Source organism: Babylonia areolata, chromosome 10, assembly GCF_041734735.1.
Source record: "Babylonia areolata isolate BAREFJ2019XMU chromosome 10, ASM4173473v1, whole genome shotgun sequence".
NCBI classification, from domain to species: Eukaryota; Metazoa; Mollusca; class Gastropoda; order Neogastropoda; family Buccinidae; genus Babylonia; species Babylonia areolata.
Genome location: NC_134885.1, coordinates 37,484,792 through 37,507,693, shown reverse-complemented (window position 1 = coordinate 37,507,693; position 22,902 = coordinate 37,484,792). Strand labels below are relative to the sequence as shown.

Here is a 22,902-nt window from a genome sequence, read left to right as displayed (position 1 = left end):
GATGACCGATTTAGCAGCAGAGCGATATTCTTGGCACGCAGCCAATGCGGTCTGATGAGAACTGAATCAAGTGACCATGTGAGAGGGGTGAGGAGGGGGGGGGTGGAGACTGAGGGGGCGTGGCCTCACATCGATCTTACAACTTGGAGAAGTCACAATGTATTGTGTATCTATCTCTTAAAAAATATATATACATATTGTGGTTGTTCTAGTATGATTTTGTGTTTGCAGATATCCATTTGTCCAGAAAATATGATGTTTTTGTGCAAATTACCTGACTAATGTTTGTAATGAACAAGTTGAAAATGTGACAAAAAACAAAACACTGATTTCAAAACAACAGCATGTCACTAAAAATATATAAAATGGGAAAACAGCGTGTGTTTTGTATTCTTTATTCATTTACCTTTCAGAAAATATATACTTTTATGGGTCTTTCTCCAATAACAAAGAGCACAGAATTTTTTGAAAATTTATACCCGTTTTTTTGTGAAAAAACCCTGGCAAATAGATTTCACTTAAATCTTATTTTCCTGGCAGCGAAAGGGTTAAATGATGAAATTCTGGTTGCTATTATTGTATTGTTATTGTGTTATATTGTATTGTTATTGTTATTGTGTACTGTAATGTTATTGCATTGTGCTGTGTTGTATTGTGCTGTTTTGTTTTGTTATTGCATTGTATTGCATTGTATTGTATTGTATTGCATTGTATTGCATTGCATCATGCTGTACTGTATTGTATTTTTATTGTATTGTTATTGTATTACATTGCATTGTGCTGTATTGTATAGTATTGTATTGCATTGTTATTGTATTTCATTGCATTGTATTGTATTGTAGTGTAATGTATTGTAATATTTTATAGTGTAGTGTAGTGTAGTGTAGTGTAGTGTGGTGTCTTGTTCTCTCAACCTGTCTGCAAGCATGCTCATGACAGTTTGTTGTTTTTGTCTGTCTGTCTGTCAGTGGCTGCCCACCCCTCTCTCTAAGTATGTATACATGTATGTGCGTTCAGTATGTATTGCGACATCTCATAAACAGATCTGTTATCTTTTGCCTTTTCAAAGACTGCACGATCTCTAACAATTTTAACCCTTCTGCCTGAGCTCCTGAGCCAAAATTTGCAAATAATTGGTATTAAACCATTTGAGCCATGACCACCGCTTTACTGGTGGCAGAGAAAAATGACATAATGCCCAGCGGTGCGTAAACACTTGAAGCGTGCAGTCTCAACCTGGCCCATCAGGGCAGAAATCAGGGACAAAACGTGCAAGAAAACAACTGTACACAATGCAGAAAGTAATTGACATGCTTGATGATTTATCGGAAGTAGAGTATGACAATGATTACTCTGATGGTGAGGTGGAATTCGAATCAGATGATTTTGCTACAGATAGTGATGTTGAAAATGAATCTGAGCATGCAGAATCAGTTAATCAAAGGAGGCGTGTCAGGTTGAGACTCTGCACGCTTCATGGTAGAAATCGATCTTTTTTATCCAAAGCACATGCACAAAACACAGTGAAAAGGCGTGGCAATGTTGGTACTATGTTCGCTGACGTCAGAATATTATGGTTTTTCTGATTGGCTCTTCAATATAAGTCAACCAATAGCAAAACACGACACAAGTGTTTACACACCGCTCAACCTGTGGCCAGGCATTATGCCACCCCTCCCCACCACCGGTAAAGCGGTGGTCAGGGCTCAAAGGGTTAATCAATGTTGTTTTTCTTCTGCATTCATGTTATTTTTTGTGTGTGATAAAAATTTTTTTAAAACTTAATGAGAGAGAGAGAGAGAGAGAGAGAAAAGGAAATGAAACCATTCCAAACCTCTGTGTGTTCAAAAAACAACGGACTGGAATGTTTTGTATGTCTGATTTCTCTGGTTATAGCTCAAGTTGTGCCAGCTCTAAGGGAACATAGCACAAGGTCAGACAGTTTGCCCATACTGTCATCATTCACCTTCGTAATCCAAATAAAGGTTTACCACTAACTACGTACATGCATGCGTTGCTGTTGTTTTTTCCTGCTCATTCACTTTTTATAGCATACATTTTTTTTCTTCTTTTTTTTTTTCCTGTTAACCTTGAACTAGTTTTCTTGTTTCTTGTCATTTAGACATAAAAGATGATTTTTTTTTTTTAAAGAATGCACAAACAATCTCACTCTATTTTCCTGACAACAAAGCACACACTAACAACACATACACACACACACACACACACACACTACACAGACAAAACACAGACACAACAAACAACACGTACACACACACACACACTACAAACAACACACACACAACAAACAACACACACAATATATACACACACACACACTACACACACAACAAACAAACAAACAAACAACACACACACTCTCTCTCTCACAAACACACCCACCTACACACACACACACAAACAACACACGCACCCTGTCCAAGCCCATGCCTCCCCCCCTCCCACCCCCTACAAAACCACAGACCTGTCCTGCTAACTGCCACTTCTCCACCAGCTGAAGACTGCCGTTGAACGGGCAGCTGGCGGCGCCCTCATGCTCCCCCTGGGGATGCCAGCGAAAGGTGCGCACCACACGGTCACAGTACGTCACCGCCATCTCCACCAGTCCGTCCCCGTCTGCACATCAACACACCACACCACACCACTGAAATGCACGTACACACACACACACACACACAAGTGAGTACACACACATGTGTACCCACAGACACAGACACACACACAAGCATGTACACAAACATGCACACACATACATGTATGTATCCACACACACATATACAAACACACACACACAAAGCATGTACACACACAAACACAACCACACATAAACACACACACACACAAAAACACACACACACACACAAGCGTGTACACACACAAACACAACCACACATGAACAAAACCACACGTACACACACACACACACACATATGTACACACACAAAACACAACCACACACACACACACACACACACACACACATATGTACACACACAAAACACAACCACACACACACACACACACACACACACAAGTATGTACACACACAAACACGACCACACATAAACGCAACCACACATACACACACACAACGACAACAAAACACACACACACACACACACACACACACATACACACACACACATACTCACACACTACACATCTAACATAACTTTAAGTGAAAAGACGTCAAACTTCAGAAAGAAAGTGATATGACCTATGCTGTGTTGGGCATATTTTGCTATCAAAGGGTGTTCTTGTTGGAGTGTGGGAGCATGATCAGACTTTGTGATGTTCTGTGGAGCTGATGATGCAAATGTCGTCTTTTCTTTTTTTTTAGTCAGTATGGTGTGGGGTTGGGGGGCGTGTGTGTGTGTGTGTGTGTGTGTGTGTGTGTGTGTGTGTGTGCTGTTTGTGTGTGTGTAGGTGGGTGTGTTTGTGAGAAAGAGTGTGTGTGTGTGTGTGTTGTTTGTTGCGTGTGTAGTGTGTGTTTGTGTGTGCATATTGTGAGTGTGTGTGTGTTGTTTGTTGTGTGTGTGTGTGTTGTTTGTAAAGCGCTCAGAGTTTGGTCTCCGACCGAGGACAGATGCTATATAAGTATCCATATCAATTAATTAATCAATCAATGTAACACACCACACCATATAACACCACACCACACACCATACCACACCAAACCACACCACACACCACACACCATACCACACACCACACCACACCACACAACACCACATAACACCACACACCATACCACACCACACCATACCACACCACACCCAACACCACACCCACACCACACCAACCTGTGTCTTTGATGAGCATGCCCCGGCTGTTGGCGGGCAGGTACTGGGTGTAGACAGGAGACATGGCCCGCTCGCCCACCCCACTGGGGGTGTGGCTCTCCTCTTCTCCGCGCACTTCATCCTGCGCAACATACATTGGCAGCACTGCGCTTTTTCCAACAGGTCGTAAAAGGAAGCAGAAAATCAACCGCTTGCGCCTGCCTACTGGGCGCAACAGCCGAGTTGGACTTTCAATCGGAGGGTCCCTGGTTTGAATTCTGGTCACGGTGCCTGGTGGGTGAAGGGTGGAGATTTTTTTCCCCATCCCCACAGGTCAACAGATGTTCGTTCGTTCTTTCGTTTAACGTCTTTTCACTGTGATATCAGACGAGGGTAGGAAAAAAATCGAGTGGGTGGAGGGTGGGGGTCGGAGGGGGGGGGGGGGGGAATACTGTGTATGCATGCGAGTAAGTGAAAGTGTGTATGTGTGTGTGTGTGTGTGTGTGTGTGTGTGTGTGTGTGTGTGTGTGTGTGTATTATACATATAGAAAATGATTGATTTAAGTTTTGTTAAAAACAAAATTTTTAAACAAAAAAAAACAACCCATAACTATATAACATATTTCTAATGAAAAACTAACAACTATAACAGCGAACCAACTGGACTATTTAACAAGGAGTTGAAAAAGTCATACATTAGCAATGGACTGCTGAAGATCATCAACACTGAAGACGATTTCAGTTCAGGGATATGAGACTTTAACATCTCGCAAGTTGGTATATGATCGGCTGTTATGTGAGCACCACAGATGCAAGAAACATTACTGACATATTTTGTCCTAAAACAATTCATTTTCCATCTGCAGATTAGAGAAATGATTTGCCTCTTATGAAAATCATTATGGTAATGATTTCCCATGAAACCATACATGTTCGTATGTAACTCCAAGTTACCGGTGTGTTTTTCCTCAAACTGCGATTTTGACCATTGGACTTTTTCTACCATGGTGTAACATTCCTGTAGTGAAAGTGAAATATTTAAATCTAACTCCTTCGTGGAGCTTCTAGCTCCTTTTTTTTTTTTTTAGCTAAAATGTCAACTTTTTCATTATAGTAAAAACCACAATGAGAAGGAATCCAGCAAAAAGTAATGTGAGAGCCTCTTAGTAAGAGTTCATGAATCAAATGGTTAATTTCAACAGATGTGGAGACTTGCTAGTGTCTGAAGCCCCTCCCTGTGTATACTGTCTTATGCCCATGCTGATGATCAAATACATATGTTTAACTCACTCTGTACGGCCAGTCCTCTCTTCTCTTCTACACAGACCCCTCGGATGTCCAGTGGGTGTCTGAATGACCCAACCTTTGGCTTCCGTCGTAAGAATTGTGGTATTCTTTGTCAACATTCACCTCTTCAGTATAAGAGCCTTCCTCTTGCAATATTTTGATGATGGTAATTGGGGTGAAACGCTGTTAACGTCGTCTCTTTCACCGTTCGTATGGAGAGAGTTAAGATCCATGAACCATGTCAGCCTTCAATGGGTTATGGAAACAGGAACATTCCTGGCATGTAGGACTACCTACAGGGCGGGGATACAAACAACCATACACATAAATTCCTACTTATGCATACAGGTGAATGTGGGAGTCGCAGCCCACAAACGTGGAAGAAGAAAAAGAAAAAAAAACTCTTGCTATGGATGAGGATATCAACTGATGTTAAAGAACGCACACACACACACATGTTCAAACACACACACACACACACCAACACACACACAATACACACACACACACATGCCCATTCACATACACACTCACACACATCTGCCACACACACACACTGACACAAATACGCACGCATGCATGCACAACACAACAAACAACACACACACACACACACACTTACACAAACACACATTTAAAACATACAAAATACAGACTTGAAGTTTTACTTGAACTTCAAACTCAAAGACACAAACTTATCTGTACCATCAACATCGATGGCATGCTTTGCAACCAGCCAACCAAAGTACACCACTATGGTGGCAACAAGTTCAAGGTGTTCGCATCAAGATCATTTCTGCACTGATGTTGTTAAGCAGTGACAATGGATACTTTTTTTTCCCTTCATAGTGTAATGCACATATCACAAAATTCAGTTGAAGGAAATAGGTGTAATGCAGAAGGCTGAAAGCACTTCACGGGTCAGAGTGATGTGCTGTTTTTCTATTGTATTGTATTGTAATTTGTATTGTATTATATTATGTTGTGTTGTATTGTGATGTGTTGCATTGTGTTGTACTGTATTGTATTGTACTGTACTGTGCTATATTGGATTGAATCATACTGTATTGTATTCTAATTTGTATCATACTGTATTGTACTGAATTGTATTGTATTGTATTCGTTGCAATGTGTTGCATTGGTTTGTATTGTATTGTACTGTATTGCACTGCGTTGCCTTCTATTGTATTCCATTGTACTGTATTGTATTACTTTACGTCACAACAGAAATAATCAGTGTGAAATTTGGGCTGCTCTTACCCGAGACAGCGTGTCATCACCACAGTGCAGACCGACCTGTGCCTGTCTGCCACAGCGTAGTGAGCGTCACCCATCCATTTTTTTTCTTTCCCACCTGGATACAAGCGTAGTTTATCATTTCACAATTAGAGTGGATTTTTCCTTCCTCCCAATCGTGCCAGGGACAACCCTTTTGTTGCTGTGGGTTCTTTTGTATGTGCGCCAAGTGCATGCCGCGCACAGGACCTCGGTTTATCGTCTCATCCGAATGACTAGCGTCTAGATCACCACTCAAGGTCCAGTTTAGGAGGAGAAAATCATTGCAAGTGTGGGATGTGATCCCAAGCGCTCGGATTCTCTCGCTCCCCAGGCGGACGCATGACCACAAGGCCGAAACTCCGCTATGCTGTGCCAGTGGTGACACACAGATTTCCTTTACTCACCTCCAACAGCACGGACTTGATTTCAAAGATATAGCAGCACCCCTCAGCCGTCAGGCAAACCAGGACATTCTGTGGACACAGAGCAGGAGACAACTCTGCCATCAGCTGAGGATTAATCATCACCACCATGAACGATAGCTATCGTTAGACAAACGCTGATTGGTCATGACAGTGGTGATGAGTCAGTATCGCAAAATTATTACCAGTATTTGATGAGTTTGTCTATGTAGATGTAGCTGCTGTAAATGATTTCAAACATGTACAGATTAATTAGTTCTGTACACATTTTTATTATTTTATCAATCTAACTCTAAGCCTAGCCCTTCAATGGTGAAAAAATGACTCTGGTTGAGTGGTGTGTGTGTGTGTGTTTCTTTTTAAAAAGAGGAAAGGTGGTGTTCTGTCGGGTTTAGTTTGCCATGTTTGCTGTATGTATTTTTGCTGCAAATGTCGTATCTAATGCCAAATTTTACTGTCATGCTCTGTCATCGGTACAGCTGTAGGTATTACAAGCTTCAGCACACTTAATTTCTTTTGCTGAGATAAGATAATAAAGTTATTTTGATTCTGATTTTGGCAAGTGAAACATGAAAATATACTAAATATAACACACCTCACTGACAGACAGAGAGACAAAGACACAGAGAGAGAGATTCAGAGAGAGAGAGAGAGACACACACACACACGTGTATGTATGTGTGTGTGTGTGTGCGTGTGCGGGCATGCGTGCGTGTGTACGCGTGTATTTAAACACATGCGTGCATGCGTGTGCGTGTGTGCGTGCGTGTGTGCATGCGTGCATGCATGAGTGTGCGTGCGTGCTTGCTTGCATAACACTATCTTTTGTTTTTCTTATCTGTTATCTGCACCAGTTGATGAGTAACAAGGTTAAAACCATAATCTGATGACATTACCTGATAAAGCAGCATCCACTTGAAATTGTATGTTTTTGTCTCATCTAAAGGTGCTGAATGTTAGTGTATGACTTGTTTGTGATTGAATCAAATAACACAAAAGACATCAAGTAAAAACAAACAAACCTTGCCAATGTTGAGAACATCACCAACTCGAACACAAGTGATCTGAAATTGAAAAAGAAGTTTGTACTTTAATGAAATTTCACTGATAGTGATAACACATATACTATAATACTAATTATCATTCTAGATATATATAAAAAAAACAACAACATGTTACTGTTAGAAATATAAAACTCATAACCTGCAAAGTGATCTGTGAAGCAAACACATACGGATTTGCGTTTTGATGTGTGTATATAGTGTGTGCATACAAGCACACACATACACAAACACTCGCATACACTGTGCAAGCTCATTTTTGGAAGGACATGTGGACAGGTGGACAATTTACTGTACAATATCTAATTCTGGTGAAATGTGAAAATACATGGTTCAGTGTGCTCCTGGGGCAAACAACACACAAGTAGAGATCTAACTGGTGAGAAACTTAATTCCTTCTGGAGTTATGTGTGTAACTTTTTCATTGTCAGTTCCTGGTTTGAGTCTGCTGAAAAGACTCCAGAGATGGCACTAAAGTCTTAGTAAGACACACTCATAGATAAGACAATGTAGATGTATGAGTTATCATGGCATGCATGATTAATCACAGATGAAAAAAATCAAAAAGAATATCACAAGTACAACATAGTTTTTGCTTATTTGGAAATATTATGGATGTTTGTTATGCTTGCTGGTCAATGAAGTATAGACTGGTGGCAACATTAAAAAAATTTATTAAAAAAAAAAAAAAAAATTCTATGACAACTAATAGTACTATATAATGTAGGCACTATTATAGGCTGCCCACCAGCAACACAGCAAACAAAAAAACTGCACACACACACACACACACACACACACACACACACACACATACATACACACATACAAACACTCACACACAAACTACATCACACATACACATCCATGTAAGCATGTGCAAACATGCACACACACATCCATGTAATCACTTGCAAGCACGCGCGCCGCGCGCGCGCGCACACACACACACACACACACACACACTTACAATTACAGACACACACTCACACATGCACAACACACACACACACACACACACACACACACACACACACACATTCACTATTTTACCATCCAAGATTGCTGGCCTTCTTCAGAGGTACACTGCTGTCTCCTTTAAAGACAGCCAGGTCTCCATCAATGTTACCCACAACCAGCTCATTTCCCTGGGGAAAAAAAGAGTTCTTTTCAGAAGAATATAAGTTCTTCTGTTCATTGGTATTCATTCCACATAAAAACCATTTGTACCTTGGCGTCAGTCACAACTGAATTTTTCAGTTTGAGATCATCATAACATGGCTTACAAATATCATGAGATGTCTCAGTCTTCTTTGTTCTTTTCCCTAATTTAAGAAACGATAAAAAGTACACCAGAAAAAGAAAAAAAAACTGACTTGAAAAGGTTTTGAGTTTTGTTTGAATTTCATTAGTCTTTTATTGATAGATAGATCCTGAGTGAAGATGGGAGCAAACAGAGAACTGTTTCTAATATATTTTTTTTTATCATACTGGCCTGATACATACAAAAAGAACAATGTGATGACATACACTACAGAATACACAAAAAAAAATTATACATGCGATGCATCTGCAGCATGTGTTGTCAATGAGTTATACATGCGATGCATCTGCAGCATGTGTTGTCAATGAGTTATACATGTGATTCGTCTGCAGCATGTGTTGCCAATGAGTTATACATGTGATTCGTCTGCAGCATGTGTTGTCAATGAGCATCTGGTAATTTTGCTTCATTGGGTCTACAATTTATGGTTTGTTTGTTTTTCAGTAGTTGGGTCTGTTGTTGGTTGTTTAAATCTTGCAGCACATCTGCAAACCTTTTTGATAGATGCAATGCTGGTGGTGTGGGGATCCCATACCCAAAAAGATAGTTGAACTTGAAAAGTAGTACTTAATGCCTCAGTTCGAAGCCTGTTCACCACAAGCACTTGTTGCTGAACTCCTGCATGCGTTATCCAGTTAAATATAGATCTGCTCAATTTTTTTCACATTCTATTTGAAGACAGATGGGGGCTCAAAGGCTTTAACCCTTTCACTGCCAAACTCGCATTTAAGCAGCAGCTAGGTAGAGGACCCATGTCACTGAAGGGTGACCAGATCATGGTGGTAGTATAGGTCATATTTTCTACACATCACTGGGAGAATCCCCAGCTAGTCTTAGACACCATATTTTCTGGGTTTATAGCACAAAGGAATTTTGCGCTCTAAATTGACTGGCGGTGAAAGGGTTAACCCACTGCCAGCTTACTCCTGAAGTGGCCATGTGCATTTGTCATAAAAATCTTAAAATATAATAATGTAGAAAATCCTATGGGTGTTATCCACGTTTTTGTCTCTGCACTCCGGACAGAATCTTGTTCAAGTCATAACGGCTGGGTTTTGTGCACATCACGTAAGATATCTACTCGTGTTTTGTTCCTTGTTTTAGGTATTCGATGTTTGCACAAATTTGGCTGCAGTCTTGCACTCACCCCATCATTATCCACGTCTCCCAAGTCCAATGTCTGTGTCATTACATTCCCATGGAACTGCAGCTCAATGCTGTCCACAAACGAAACATTTCTCCACATCATCCTTGCAGATCAATGGTTGATGATCAAGTTTCCGAGATATGTGTTTACACCAGACAGAAGATGGTCGTGCAAGCTCTGTTGACAAGGGAGGCCACTTGAAATCACCAAAAGGGAAGCCACTAAACTCTCCTTTCGCTTTTAGATGGTTGCAGCTCCCCCTCTCTATATATATTATATATGTGTGTTCTCTCTCTCTCTCTCTCTCTCTCTCTCTAAGTGATTGTGAGGAACAGCAACATTTTTAATGGCTTTTAATATTTTAATTGATGCATATGTGGAAGACACTAAGTGACAGACTGGTGAAAAGCAAGAAGCTGCCTGGATTAACCATGTGGTCAGTCAACACTTACATTTCTGCCATGTATTCAGATGAATGAGGTGTCAGATTTTCAACTGTCAAGCATTTCAGCAGGATTGGACAAGAAGCTGCCTTATAATATCTTTGCACAGGAAACATGTTAATGTGTAAACAGCCAGTATTCCAAGGCCAGAAAAGTTACTGGGAGATGTGGGATAGACATACCAGTGCAACAGGATTTATGAAAAATGTTCATGTAGTTTGGTCACAGCATAAGTTTCAGTTTAGCAGTGAAAAACACGACTTGATCCAGACTTGTTTTCTTTCTCAAGGGCAAATTCACCTTATGTAGCTAATCCTGTTGGCAATGCATTTTTCATATGAAATTTTGATTTGGCCTGGAAATACTTCCCACTGAAACCAGATAGTAGCCATAATTATGTAATCAGCATGATGTAATTCTTAGCAAAATGTGTGTGTGGGAGTGTGAGTGAATGTGTGTGAGAGAGAGAGCATATGCATACACTTGTATATACATACACATGTCTTCTTTTTCTTCCATGGATTCTCAAAGTAAATTTGCTGACTGTTATTCTCATGTTGGTTTATGCAAAGGTGTGGCCACAACAAAAACAAAAAAACAAAAAAAAGAAAAAACAAACAAACAAACAACAACAAAAAAAGGGAGAAAAAAGAGAGCTGAAACAGTGAAACTCCCTAAAGAAAAAGTGCTGTTGCATGTGAAGACAAGGCACAGCTCTGGGTTCAGCACAGTTTTGTGCCAGCAAACTCCCTGTATTACAAAAAACAACAACAACAACAAATAACATAACTGTTTGTGATGGGGACTCCATCATAATGTGGGTACACTTATCAGCTCATCAGAGGACCCTGCTATACTATATTTCTGTACTAAAGGGTGGGAAAATCTCAATGCTGAGAAATACAAAGACAAAATCATCAAAACTTTAGCTGTGCCCATACTTCATGAATTTTTTTTAAAGAAAAAAATGTTAATGCCATAGAAATTCCAAGAATGGGAAGACCGGCAAGCAGCCCAGATCACAAACCCAGCCGAAAACACCCCCGTGAGACCTCTAAGAGCACTGTATTCTGGATAACCACCTGCCCCTACAGACACTGGAACATCCGCTCACTGTATTGCAGGTTCAGGTGATTCTTCATGATCTGTCAGCACCCTCTGACACATTGAAATTGATACTCTTTCTTCTCTTCCTCCTCTGTCTTCTTCTCTTTTTTCCTCCTCCCAGGGTTGAGCATAAAAATGCATATATATTTGTTTATCTCATTACCCTGGTTAAATAAAATTCAATTTCTTTCTCCTTCTTCTCCTCCTCCTCCCTTGTTCTGTTTGTTCCTCTTCTTCTCTTACTCCTCTTTTTTCCCCCTCCTCCTTCAACTTCTTATCCTCCTCTTTCTTCTTCTTCTTACTCCTCTTCTACCTCTCAAGGCCTGTTCAGCACATTGGGTTTAAGGAAGGTGAGGCATCTGCTCTTTGGCATCTGCTCAATGAAACTGAAACCTCAGATGCAAGTGAAAACTCTGGTCAGCTCCATGAGACTAGACTGCATCACAAACTATGGTGGCTGTCCACACTGTTGACTCTTCACACTACAGCATAAAGTATTGTTTACATTTGATTTTAAACAATCTGTATTGTCTTTTCAAAATTCCCTATTTTTTGAAATTTTGATCAAATCAAGGCTCTTATTCTTCGGATTATGCTTGTAATGGATTAAGTCAATCGCTGTAAAAATGTTACTTCTTTTCCTTTTGTGGTAATGGAAATGTTGATGTTACTGTAACCATTCCCTAACTTCTTATGCAGAACTTATTCAGCCATGGGTTTATTGCGAATTTTGCCTTTAACATGGGGCAACAACTTAGAAAAAAAGACGACTTTGTGAACATGCACACCATCTATTCCATTCATTCTCCTGCCCGGGATGGGCGTAGAGGAGACATGAGGGACGATTCCGTAGTCAGACGACGCCATCCGGTTCTATCTTCTGCCTGTCGTATCAGCGTAGCGCTATCCATATTGGTCCATTCCTTGATGTTGTCCATCCAGCATTTGGCTTGCCTCCCTCTTCGCCTACCACCCTCTAGCGTTCCCTGTAGAACTGTCTTTTGCAGTGAATTGTGGCGTGTCACATGCGCGAACCATGACAGCTTCCTCCTTTTGACCACTGCTAAGAGTGGTTCCAGTGGACCCACTAGCATTGTTATTTGGCTCTTGACAAAGTCATTGGTCTTTCTGTCCTTCCATGAGATTCCAAGCAGTCGTCTGAAGCATTTTGTCTCAAACGTCTGGACTTTCCTAGTAGTCTCTGCTGTTAAAGTCCAACTTTCACATCCATGCAGCAGTATGGATAGCACCAGGGATCGGTACAGTTTGATCTTTGTTGGAAAGCTGATCTCTCTGCTCTTCCAAATCTTGCTGAGCTTAGCCATTGCTGATGTTGCGATCGCTATCCTAATCTTTATTTCAGTTGTTGAGCGACCGTCGTTTGTGAGGGTGGTGCCGAGATATTTGAAAGCATCCACTTCTTCAAGTTGTTGTCCGTTCATGAAGATTTGAGCTTGGGTGTTGGTTGAGCTGTTTACCAACACTTTGCTTTTCTCGGTGCTCACTTCCATTCCGTATGCACCTGCTCTTCCTTCTAGTCTCTTGGTGAGGTCTTGTAGTTCTTTGTTGCTGCCTCCTAGTAGATCTATGTCATCTGCGAATCTCAAGTTGTTGATGATTCTTCCTCCTATGGAGATGGTAGAGTGGAAGTCATGGAGGGTTTCGCGCATGATGTTTTCTAGGAAAAGGTTGAATAGTACACGTATGCATAAATAGATATGTGTATGTGTGGACACTCTTACACGTTACAATCATGTAAAAGATGCGCCCTTGCCTTTTAAAAATCAACCCCAACTCAACAAGATTTGAGAGGGAGGTAGAAAGAAGAGGATGAACTGCATGAAAATCAACACATGAACTTAGGATCTAGTTGATTCTGTTAAGGATTTCCTCAAAAAGCAAGTTTCACGAGTGTGAATGACATTTAAAATCCATGACAGACAATATCCAAACAAATGACATTCACCACAGAAACTTTGAAACAGAAAAGTAGTTAACACCAAGACATACTTTGTGTTTGATTGTCTTTATTTTTTACTCTTCTGTTTCACTTTTTAATTGTCGTTTTTGTTTAGAGTCTCTCCTTTGTCATACAAACATATTTCACACCATAACTGTTAACTGCACAATCTGGTGTAAGTCTGTGTCAATTGCATAATCATAGATGTAGTATGACTGTATTCTACTTGTGTTCATATACACTGTCTTATCCACAAAATGAAAGAAAAAAAAACACAAGCACACACACACGCACCAATGACTCTACTTGTGTTCATATACACTGTCTTATCCACAAAATGAAAGAAAAAAACACACAAGCACACACACACGCACCAATGACTCCAAAGATTATTTCATGCACAAGATTTGTTTTTGTTGTTTTTGAGTATTCAGTCATTTATTGATTCAAAACAAATGAAAATACAAACAAGTAAATAAATAAAGTTTACTTTGTTCCTTCACAGAAATACCTGGATACTAATGCAAAATGCATCCAAACAAAATATTTCTTTTTAATCCATGTAAGAATATATGATAGTCTTGTAAATAAAAAATAAATAAAAATAATAATAATAATAAAAAGGAGAAGAAAAAATGCAAGCTTCAAAGAACAGATTCTATTAAAACTGATTTTGGGGTGAAGAACATTATCATTTTAATATGACTGACCACACACAAGAAAGGAAATACAACTGTGATGTCGGAAGGCAGAAACTAGTGGCCAGACACACATGACCCCCATCCACCCTATTAAAAAAAAAAAAAAATTAAATTAAAAAAAACACAGCATATCAACAACAAACTTTCTGTCAACTGACACTTACTTTTTCCATAAGTATACCAAACAAATTTCTGACATTCATTAACAACAAACTGCTAGATCTGAAGGCAGACTTGACAGACATGTTGAATGTAAAATGAAAAAGGAAATTTATAAATAAGATACAAAAATACGGAGACTCTTTTGGCAAACAAACATTCATAAAATATAAGCAAGGAACAAAATACTGACATCATTTATTATCAACAAGTGCATGGGGGGTGGGGGGACCCTGGCATTTATTAACAAGTGCCCAAAAGAAAAAAATCACTGGTACAAAATGTCATTAAAAAAAAAACAAAAAAAATAACAAACAATTAAGCAGTACATGTTGCAGCTATTCTGAGGATTTTGTTTCCTGTTCAGATTTCAAAGACTGGCAAGCACTGACATGATCATGTGGGGGAGAGAAAAAAAAGAAAGAAAAAAAAGAAACAGAAAACAAAAACAACAAAAAAGTAAACACACAAGTTCTATTTCATCAACTGTGTCTTCCAGGTTAAAAGCTGCTACATTCATCAATGACACTAACCCTACAGTTTGCGGTGCACCTCCGGGTGATAATCTTTTGCTTTTTTGCTCGTTGTTTCTGCTTCCTCCTCCCCACCCCCTCCCAACCAGCCCTCACTCCCCATATTTAAGCAAAAGTGAAGATTGTTGGTTAATTGCTGGTGCACATTATAACCCCCCAAAGTTACAGTAATATGAGTGGAGAATGTGGTATGACATCATCTTCTGTTTTCTATAAGCAATGAAACAATAAAACAAAAAAATGTAAATGCTACACATAGGCAGACAAACGTATACACACAAACATATTTCACATTCATTTCTTTTCCATGCCGTATACATAGAAACTGCTTAATACAAGACCATGAAGTTTTGATTCCACACACTGAAGTGATGTGAGATTATTGGTTTACGAGTGATGCAGATCTCTCCCTCACCCACACACGTCCTTACACACAGACACTGTATTCTAGTCCTTTCATGGTTCCAAACATCCATGTCATGAGCACTGTGGGCTGAGATGGCGTGGTGAGTGTTAAACCATTGAGCGTGACTCCCCAACTTTGTCCACAAACTGAAACAGATGTGCAACAAGACACTCTATTGTATTGTCCTGCATTGAAACAAGTGGAATTGCGTAGTATTGCACTCTATGGTATGGCGCAGTCACAACTGTCAAATGGTTACAGCACTGGACTTTCAATCCGAGGGTTCCTGTGTTCAATATTGGCACCTGGTGTTTTTTGTGTTTTTTTTCTTCTTTTTTTGGCTGCCCCATCATCTGCACCGTTTCAGTGGCATTACTCCCACGCCGCTCATTTAGATTCCCCAATACACGGCCACACCCCAGGTTTGTCCGTCGCAGTTCCAGCGTCGGCAGTCCATAGGGAACCATCGATTTTAGGTCGCCAGGAGGCCACACACCAGAGGAGACCCTGCACTGCTGCTGAGTCACTTCAGTGGTGTTCAGTGGTGCCTGTTCTGTTTTAACGTACTTAGGACACCACCTACTAAGCCCCCTACTAACGACAATAATGGCTTAGTCGTGGAGCCAGACTGAGTGAGCGTCCCTCCCAGAGTGGAGACCGCCACCACATCCCTCAAACAACAGCCCCCCTTGAATCTGCCGACACTGATGACATTGACAGGACTCACCCCAAGCACGGAAGTGGAGGGGTATCGAAACTGAGGTCACCAATGAGAGCAGGGCATGAAAGGCCACAGACTTTGAGACTATTTTGTTTATATTGATGACGATGAAGGAGGAGAAGGATGTCAATATAATTATGTGTAAACCTGCTTGTGCCTTTCGTGAGTATACATATATACTGATCAAATATGCACATTTAAATCCCTGTAATGCATGCCAGCATTTGATGTGTTGTAGAAACAATCAAAGATGAACATATCCTGCATGCACACCCCTGAAAATGGAAAAAGGCTGCTTAAACAGTGTGGTAAAAACGATCGCACACACAAAATCCCACTTGTAGATCTATACAAGTGAAATCTGGAATCACAGTGCACAGATGCAGAAGAAGAAAGTATGGCAATGATCATCGCTGTATTATACTGTCTTGCTTTGAATTATAATGGTATTGTGTTGTTGCGTAGTACTGTTCTATTCTGAATGGCACTGTAGTTGCAATGCGCTGTGTTATACAGCACTCCACCACAGTGCATAGCCCTGTACTGTAATACTGTCGAGCCACAGCAAATTTCTCTGCATGAAACTGAGCTGTTCTCCACAGGGAGAGACAAGACAAGACCAAATTCTTAATTTCTGAGGGTAACAGACAAGCACTGGTGTCATTTGTTGGTTTTTGTTGTTGTTTTTTTAACATATCCATTCCCCGCCCTGAACAGTGCCTTCACTATACAATACTAGATAAAGTCAGGATGAGCATGGTGATCATTAGATACACAGGAAAAAAAATCATTCAAACACACACACACACACACACACACACACACACACACACACACACACACACACATGTACAGTGTATGTTATCAAATACTTTACCACTGCACTTATGAGTACACTAATAGTAACAGCAATAGTAACAGAGATACTAGGAAGAAAGAGATAAACAGAGAAAGAGAAATGTCACAGTACAGTGCTAATGCGATAAACTCCCAACTGAACCCCTGCTTGTGTCTACAGAATACTGCCAGCAAAAATTCTCTTACTGTCCTGGCTCTTTTTTTCTGACTGCAAACTTTTGTTGCAAAGTTATGGATTATTTTTTGTAAACAAAAATAAATCCTTAAAAAATAAAATAAAAACTTTAAATTAAAGAAAAGTTAATTCTACATACAATTACACTTCTGTTATCAACAAAATTAGAGACATTAAAAACAGATCATAAAATATCATCCTCAAGGTGTTCCTTCCTTAACAACAAGAATGAATAACAAGCAAAACCAATGAGCACAATTCTTGTGTTGCATATGCTGACACAGTTCACATTTGTTCCTGCTTGGGCCTGCATGCTTTCATACATGTGTGTGAGCCTGCAAGTGTACTCTGATCTGTGATTTGTTTGAGCATGCACAAGTGCATAAGTAAACGTGTACTGGAGACATAGGCAATATGAAAGATCAATATGAATTGAACAATTACCAATAAAATCCTGTCATACTTACTGGCCGTATTCCTGGCAGATTAAGTATGGTGCCTATGACTGGTACCCGCCTCAAGAAGTTCACAGCCACAGGAATAAAGCCACTGACAACCAGATCAAGAAAGATGCAAACACACACACACACACACACACACACACACACACTGTATATATATTCAACTGGTAGATGACATCTCTCAGTTGCCAGCAATTGTATTTAACACAATCACAGCAGTTCATATTTTGTTGTGATTAGCCAGAAAACACAAACAAAAATTAATAAAGACGGATCAGAATCTGAGGATCAAATGACAAAACTGACGGAACACCCACATGAAAATGAACAATACAAGGAGAGAAAAGTATTATTTCTGCTGCCTAGGCATGGTTAGTGGTTTGTGTTATATGTCATTTATTTATGTGTGGAAGTATGTCAATCTGAGTGGAGAGAGAAAGAGACTATACAGGTACGTAAATATGAGAATTATGCGTACAAACTATTTATTTCTAAAAAGTATGTAAAAAGTCTTACTAATACCATTTGAGGTGTACAACTACTACAAACATATCAATTACTCAATTAGTCATGCTGTTAAAACAAATGAGCCAACCACATGGTCTGTCTCCCTGGTGAGTATATAAACACTAACTGTTATTATTATAATTATTATAAATGTAATATATATATATATATCCATAAACTGTTGCAGTAAAACTTAATCACACTGGAGAACAAAGTGACAAACCGCACTCCAGTGACACAATACTCACCCAAACAGTAAAAAGAACCCATACATTTCCACAACCATGCCCACCATGGGCCATCCCAGCAGCACAATCAGAATGCCACCAGCGAAAAACCCTGTCGCCTTAGCTTTGTGCTTCTGGAAGAAAAACCTGAATGTTCTTTCTAGTCCTATGACGAAAGCAAGGCCGCTGATGAAGAGAATCTGAAAATCAAATGTAGATCAAATTAAACCCAAATCAGAGAAAAAGGTTACTAAGCTATAGTAAGTATTATAGGATTAGACTGACATGTTTTGTTATTACTATTTATCTTTATTAAGATAGAGGTATTTTCCTCTCTCTCTCTCTCTCTCTCTCTCTCTCTCTCTCTCCCCCCCCCCCCCCCCCCCACCTCTCTCTCTCTCTTTAAGTATGCCTGTATTAATATGTAATTTAGATATTTTTCTATTCCCTGTGTATCACACTGAAGTTTCTAAGATGAATCATAATGAACTGCCAAAAAGATGGAATTCAATTTGGAAGGTGAACAGGATATCTGTTTTGGTGTGTGTGTGTGTGTGTGTGTGTGTGTGTGTGTGTGTGTGTGTGTGTATGTGTGTAAGTGTGTGTCTGTGTGTGTGTTTGTGTGTGAGAATGAAAGAGAGAGAGAGAGAGTGAGAGAGAGAGAGAGTGTGTGTGTGTGTGTGTGCGTGTGTCTGTGTGTGTCTGTGTGTAAGTGTGTGTCTGTGTGTGTGTGTGAGAATGAGAGAGAGAGAGAGAGAGGGGGGGGGGGAGAATAAACTGAAGCTTTTTTTCTCAGAAAAAAAAAAAAAAAAAAAAGAACTTACATTCCCAATTGCCAGCAAGCCTTTGTCGAAAAGCATTAACATCCCAAGGAAAAGGAATGCTATGCCAAATCCAGCTAAGCCAACACCAATTTCTGGACACACACACACACACACACACACACACACGCAAATGAACAAGAATGATTAGTCATTTTAGTGTAACAAAAATACTGACCATTTAGAATAATGTTTTCAATATTATACATATCTAACAAATAGAATAGTCCAGCATCTGAAAGAATAGTTATATCCATATAATGTTTACCATCACACACTTGTCGGACCATCAAAAGAAGTATTCTGATGAAAGCAGTGTGTGTGTGTGTGTGTGTGTGTGTGTGTGTGTGTGTGTGTGTGTGTGTGTGTGTGCATGTAAGTGTGCAGACATGTAATGTTTGCCACATGCATAGATGTCAATTTCAGTCATAACGTGTCATTACCAAAGGAATGGGGAACATCTATATTTTTCAACTTTAATCTTATAGTTATAAGTTATATTCTTTATCAACAAACATCTAAACAAGATTCAATTCCCTTGAAAATTCACACACACACACACACACACACACACACACACACACCAAAACAAAAAGCACCTGCAAACAATACAAATCACTTTATTTAAAAATAAACACTTTAGTTTAAGTTGACAAAATTGTGTTTTAATCAATGGAAACAGGGAAAGCACTCTACTTTAGTAAAAAAAAATGAGCCATTTATAAAATTGCCAATAATGAAAAAAATCCAATCATGAATGAAGTAAACTGGAACAAAAATAAGTAATGCATAGTCAGGTATGAAATAGGTTTGTCTTCATTTCACTGCAGGGAGCAAACTTATTTTAACTTCAGTATTGTTGCTAAAACAGAAAAGAAAGAAAGAAAGCCTTGACTTTCAATAAAACATTTGGTGTCACAGAAATAATACGAATGTTTAACTCTGTTGCTTCTCAAAACACCTTTGCAAAGTGAAAACTACAAAATACTATCCACTGCTTCCCTGTTTGCTAAGTTTGACGACTGGCCTGAAAGTTAGATGTTCACCATGATGAAGATGTGTATGTGAACACGACTCTGTGTGTGTGTGTGTGTGTGTGTGTGTGTGTGCGTTTGGTCTCTGTCTCTCTCTCTGTATGTGTGTGTGTGTGTGTGTGAGAGTGAGTGAGCGAGCGAATGTGTGTGTGTGGTGGGGGTGGGGGATGGGGGTGGGGGTATACATGGAGACTGTAGAGTAACTGAGTCACTCTGACTGAAAAGTCAACTTAAACAGTGTTAAATTCTATTCAAATAAATGAGCTAAAGATATCGTCACTCACTCTGAAAATCTGTGATCTGCATCATTTTGGGAGAAGTTGTATGATCGGACGAAAACAAAAGAAACCAGATGAAATCATACGTCAGTTCACTCTTTGAACCATCTCGTCACTTGGCACGCCTTGGAACATTAACCGGAAGTTTGTTGCGTCTTAAAACTGAAATGGAATGGAAAAATTCCAAATCCAGGACAAAAAATTACCTGGTGGACGCTAGCTGAACTACAGGCAAGCATAAAAAGCATAAATACATTCTCTTACATTCTTTAAATGGACCCTCTCCGGGAGGCAAAAGAATAAACATCTTGTGCTCAGCTTTTGTACATTACCGAGTCACTGGACAAATCACTGAAGAAGACACTGAGCACAATCGAAATATTATCCACAACTCCGGTTCATGGTTCAGACACATAAGAATTACAGGGTAAAGTTTAGTGGTATATTAAAGACGAAAGTTGTAAGGCATCAGTTACAAAACATAACCCCTACATTGACTCTAATCATAGATAGGGGAGGGGGGCGAGGGGGGTTGTTTGTGTGTGTGGCTGGGGTTGTATGTGTTTGATGGTAATGGGGTTGTTTTGTTTTTGTGGGTGGGGTTGTATGTGTTTGGTGGTAGGGGGTTGTTAGTTTGTGTGGTTGGGGTTGTGTGTGTTTGATGGTAGGGGGTTGTTAGTGTGGTTAGTGTGTATGGGGTTGTGTGTGTTGCTGCTGTAATGGGGTTGTATTGGTATGATTTGGGGGTTGTATGTTTGTAATGTTGATTGCATGTGGGTGGGTGTTGTGTCGTTGGTGTGTTGGATGCTGACTGTGATTATGCTGTGAGGTAGGGGTTGGGTGAAACCACACTATATGTTTACCAGTTTTATCCTCTCTCACCCATTCACTCTATGCAAATTATCTTCAAACCAAACACCTTCCCAACTGGTTGATGTTAACGGACCGGCCAATCTGGGACCAGCAGTTCTAAACCCGACACTGCCAAGGAGAAGGGAGAGGAGTGGGGTTTGGGGGGGGGGGGGGGGGGGGGGGGGGGGGGGGGGGGGGGGGGGGGGGGGGGGTGATGAAAATAGGCAGGGAGGTAGTAGGCCAGGGAATTTAGATTAAAATTTACCCCCGAAAACGGAATATGGCTGCCTACATGGCGGGGTAAAAACGGTCATACACGTAAAAGCCCACTCGTGTACACACGAGTGAACGTGGGAGTTGCAGCCCTCGAACGCAGAAGAAGTAGAAGATTAAAATTTGTGTTAGGTCCAAATGTGTGCAACAAAACCGTTCTTTTTACGATAAAATAGAATAAATCACACTGATCACACTGATATAAGGTTGACCACAGGAGTGGGCCGGGAATATAATTAGATTTTGATTTTTAATGTCAAGATTCGTGTGGTTTTATTGCTTCTGCCCGTGTGAGAGCGCCTTACAGAGAATCGCAAGGCAAGAGCAGGTGAAGGTTACCGCGTAAGCGCGTTTTATTGGTCATCAGAGGAAACGGCGTGTAGCGCGGTACAGTACATGTGACTGACTCAGTTCTGCTGCGCTGATGCTGATCTGTGAGCAGGACACTGCGGCAGACAACAGATACTGTACAGAGAGCTAGTAAGATAGATCTTTGAGGTCAAAAGGAAACAAACATTTTCAATTTCATGTATTTTATACTAAATCGGTAGAAGACGCAAATTTGCTTTTTGTGTGAATGTTTTCCAGTTTCCAGTTTCAGCACGAGATCATTTAGTTCTGAAGTACAATTTTGTTGACATTTTACGCAGTGCACAACTTGGAAATACTTGAGGCTCTGCTTATTAACATGTAGAATATAGATATCCAAATATTGTTAACCAGGTTTGTTTGAATGAACATTGTGGGAGCACTGTCCAGACAATTAATTCGGAAAGTATGGAAGGCAGATGATGGCCAAATCGACCAACATCATGTCTTGATGTGAAAAGAATGGTATGAAATACACCTTTTTCTTTGGAAATGAACCGATACTTGCAAATGTGACTCATGAACCCTGGCGAAGTACACCTCCTTGAAACCGAAACTGATGCGCAGTGGAGTAACAGGTCATGGGATGGTTGATTAATGCTAATTACTCTTATCTGGGCAGTCTTAATTATCACCTCGAAACTGACTAAATCCAAACTTGCGGGGTTCTGCAGAGCACGTGAGATTATCCGTGA

General features: G+C 40.1%; 2 protein-coding genes across 2 annotated transcripts in view; both read right to left on the bottom strand.

Moving 5' to 3' along the window:
* The window catches only part of LOC143286346 (KICSTOR complex protein ITFG2-like), a 35,947-nt gene extending 25,526 nt beyond the window's left edge, over positions 1-10,421 (bottom strand). Inside the window, exons 1-7 of the mRNA XM_076593888.1 lie at positions 10,323-10,421; positions 8,905-8,999; positions 8,180-8,195; positions 7,813-7,854; positions 6,773-6,841; positions 3,825-3,945; positions 2,486-2,637 (exon numbers count right to left, since the gene is read on the bottom strand). Of these exons, the coding sequence (XP_076450003.1) occupies positions 2,486-2,637; positions 3,825-3,945; positions 6,773-6,841; positions 7,813-7,854; positions 8,180-8,195; positions 8,905-8,999; positions 10,323-10,421 (594 nt within the window). The remainder of the gene's footprint in view (positions 1-2,485; positions 2,638-3,824; positions 3,946-6,772; positions 6,842-7,812; positions 7,855-8,179; positions 8,196-8,904; positions 9,000-10,322) is intronic.
* Positions 10,422-13,907: 3,486 nt separating this feature from the next.
* Positions 13,908-20,857, bottom strand: LOC143286984 (vesicle transport protein GOT1B-like). Its single transcript, XM_076594974.1, has 5 exons — positions 20,720-20,857; positions 19,405-19,496; positions 18,602-18,780; positions 17,853-17,934; positions 13,908-15,777 (listed from the first exon to the last, which is right to left on the bottom strand). The coding sequence occupies exons 1-5, from the start codon at positions 20,742-20,744 to the stop codon at positions 15,739-15,741; spliced, it is 417 nt and encodes a 138-aa protein (XP_076451089.1). The 5' UTR covers positions 20,745-20,857; the 3' UTR covers positions 13,908-15,738.
* Positions 20,858-22,902: the final 2,045 nt, after the last annotated feature.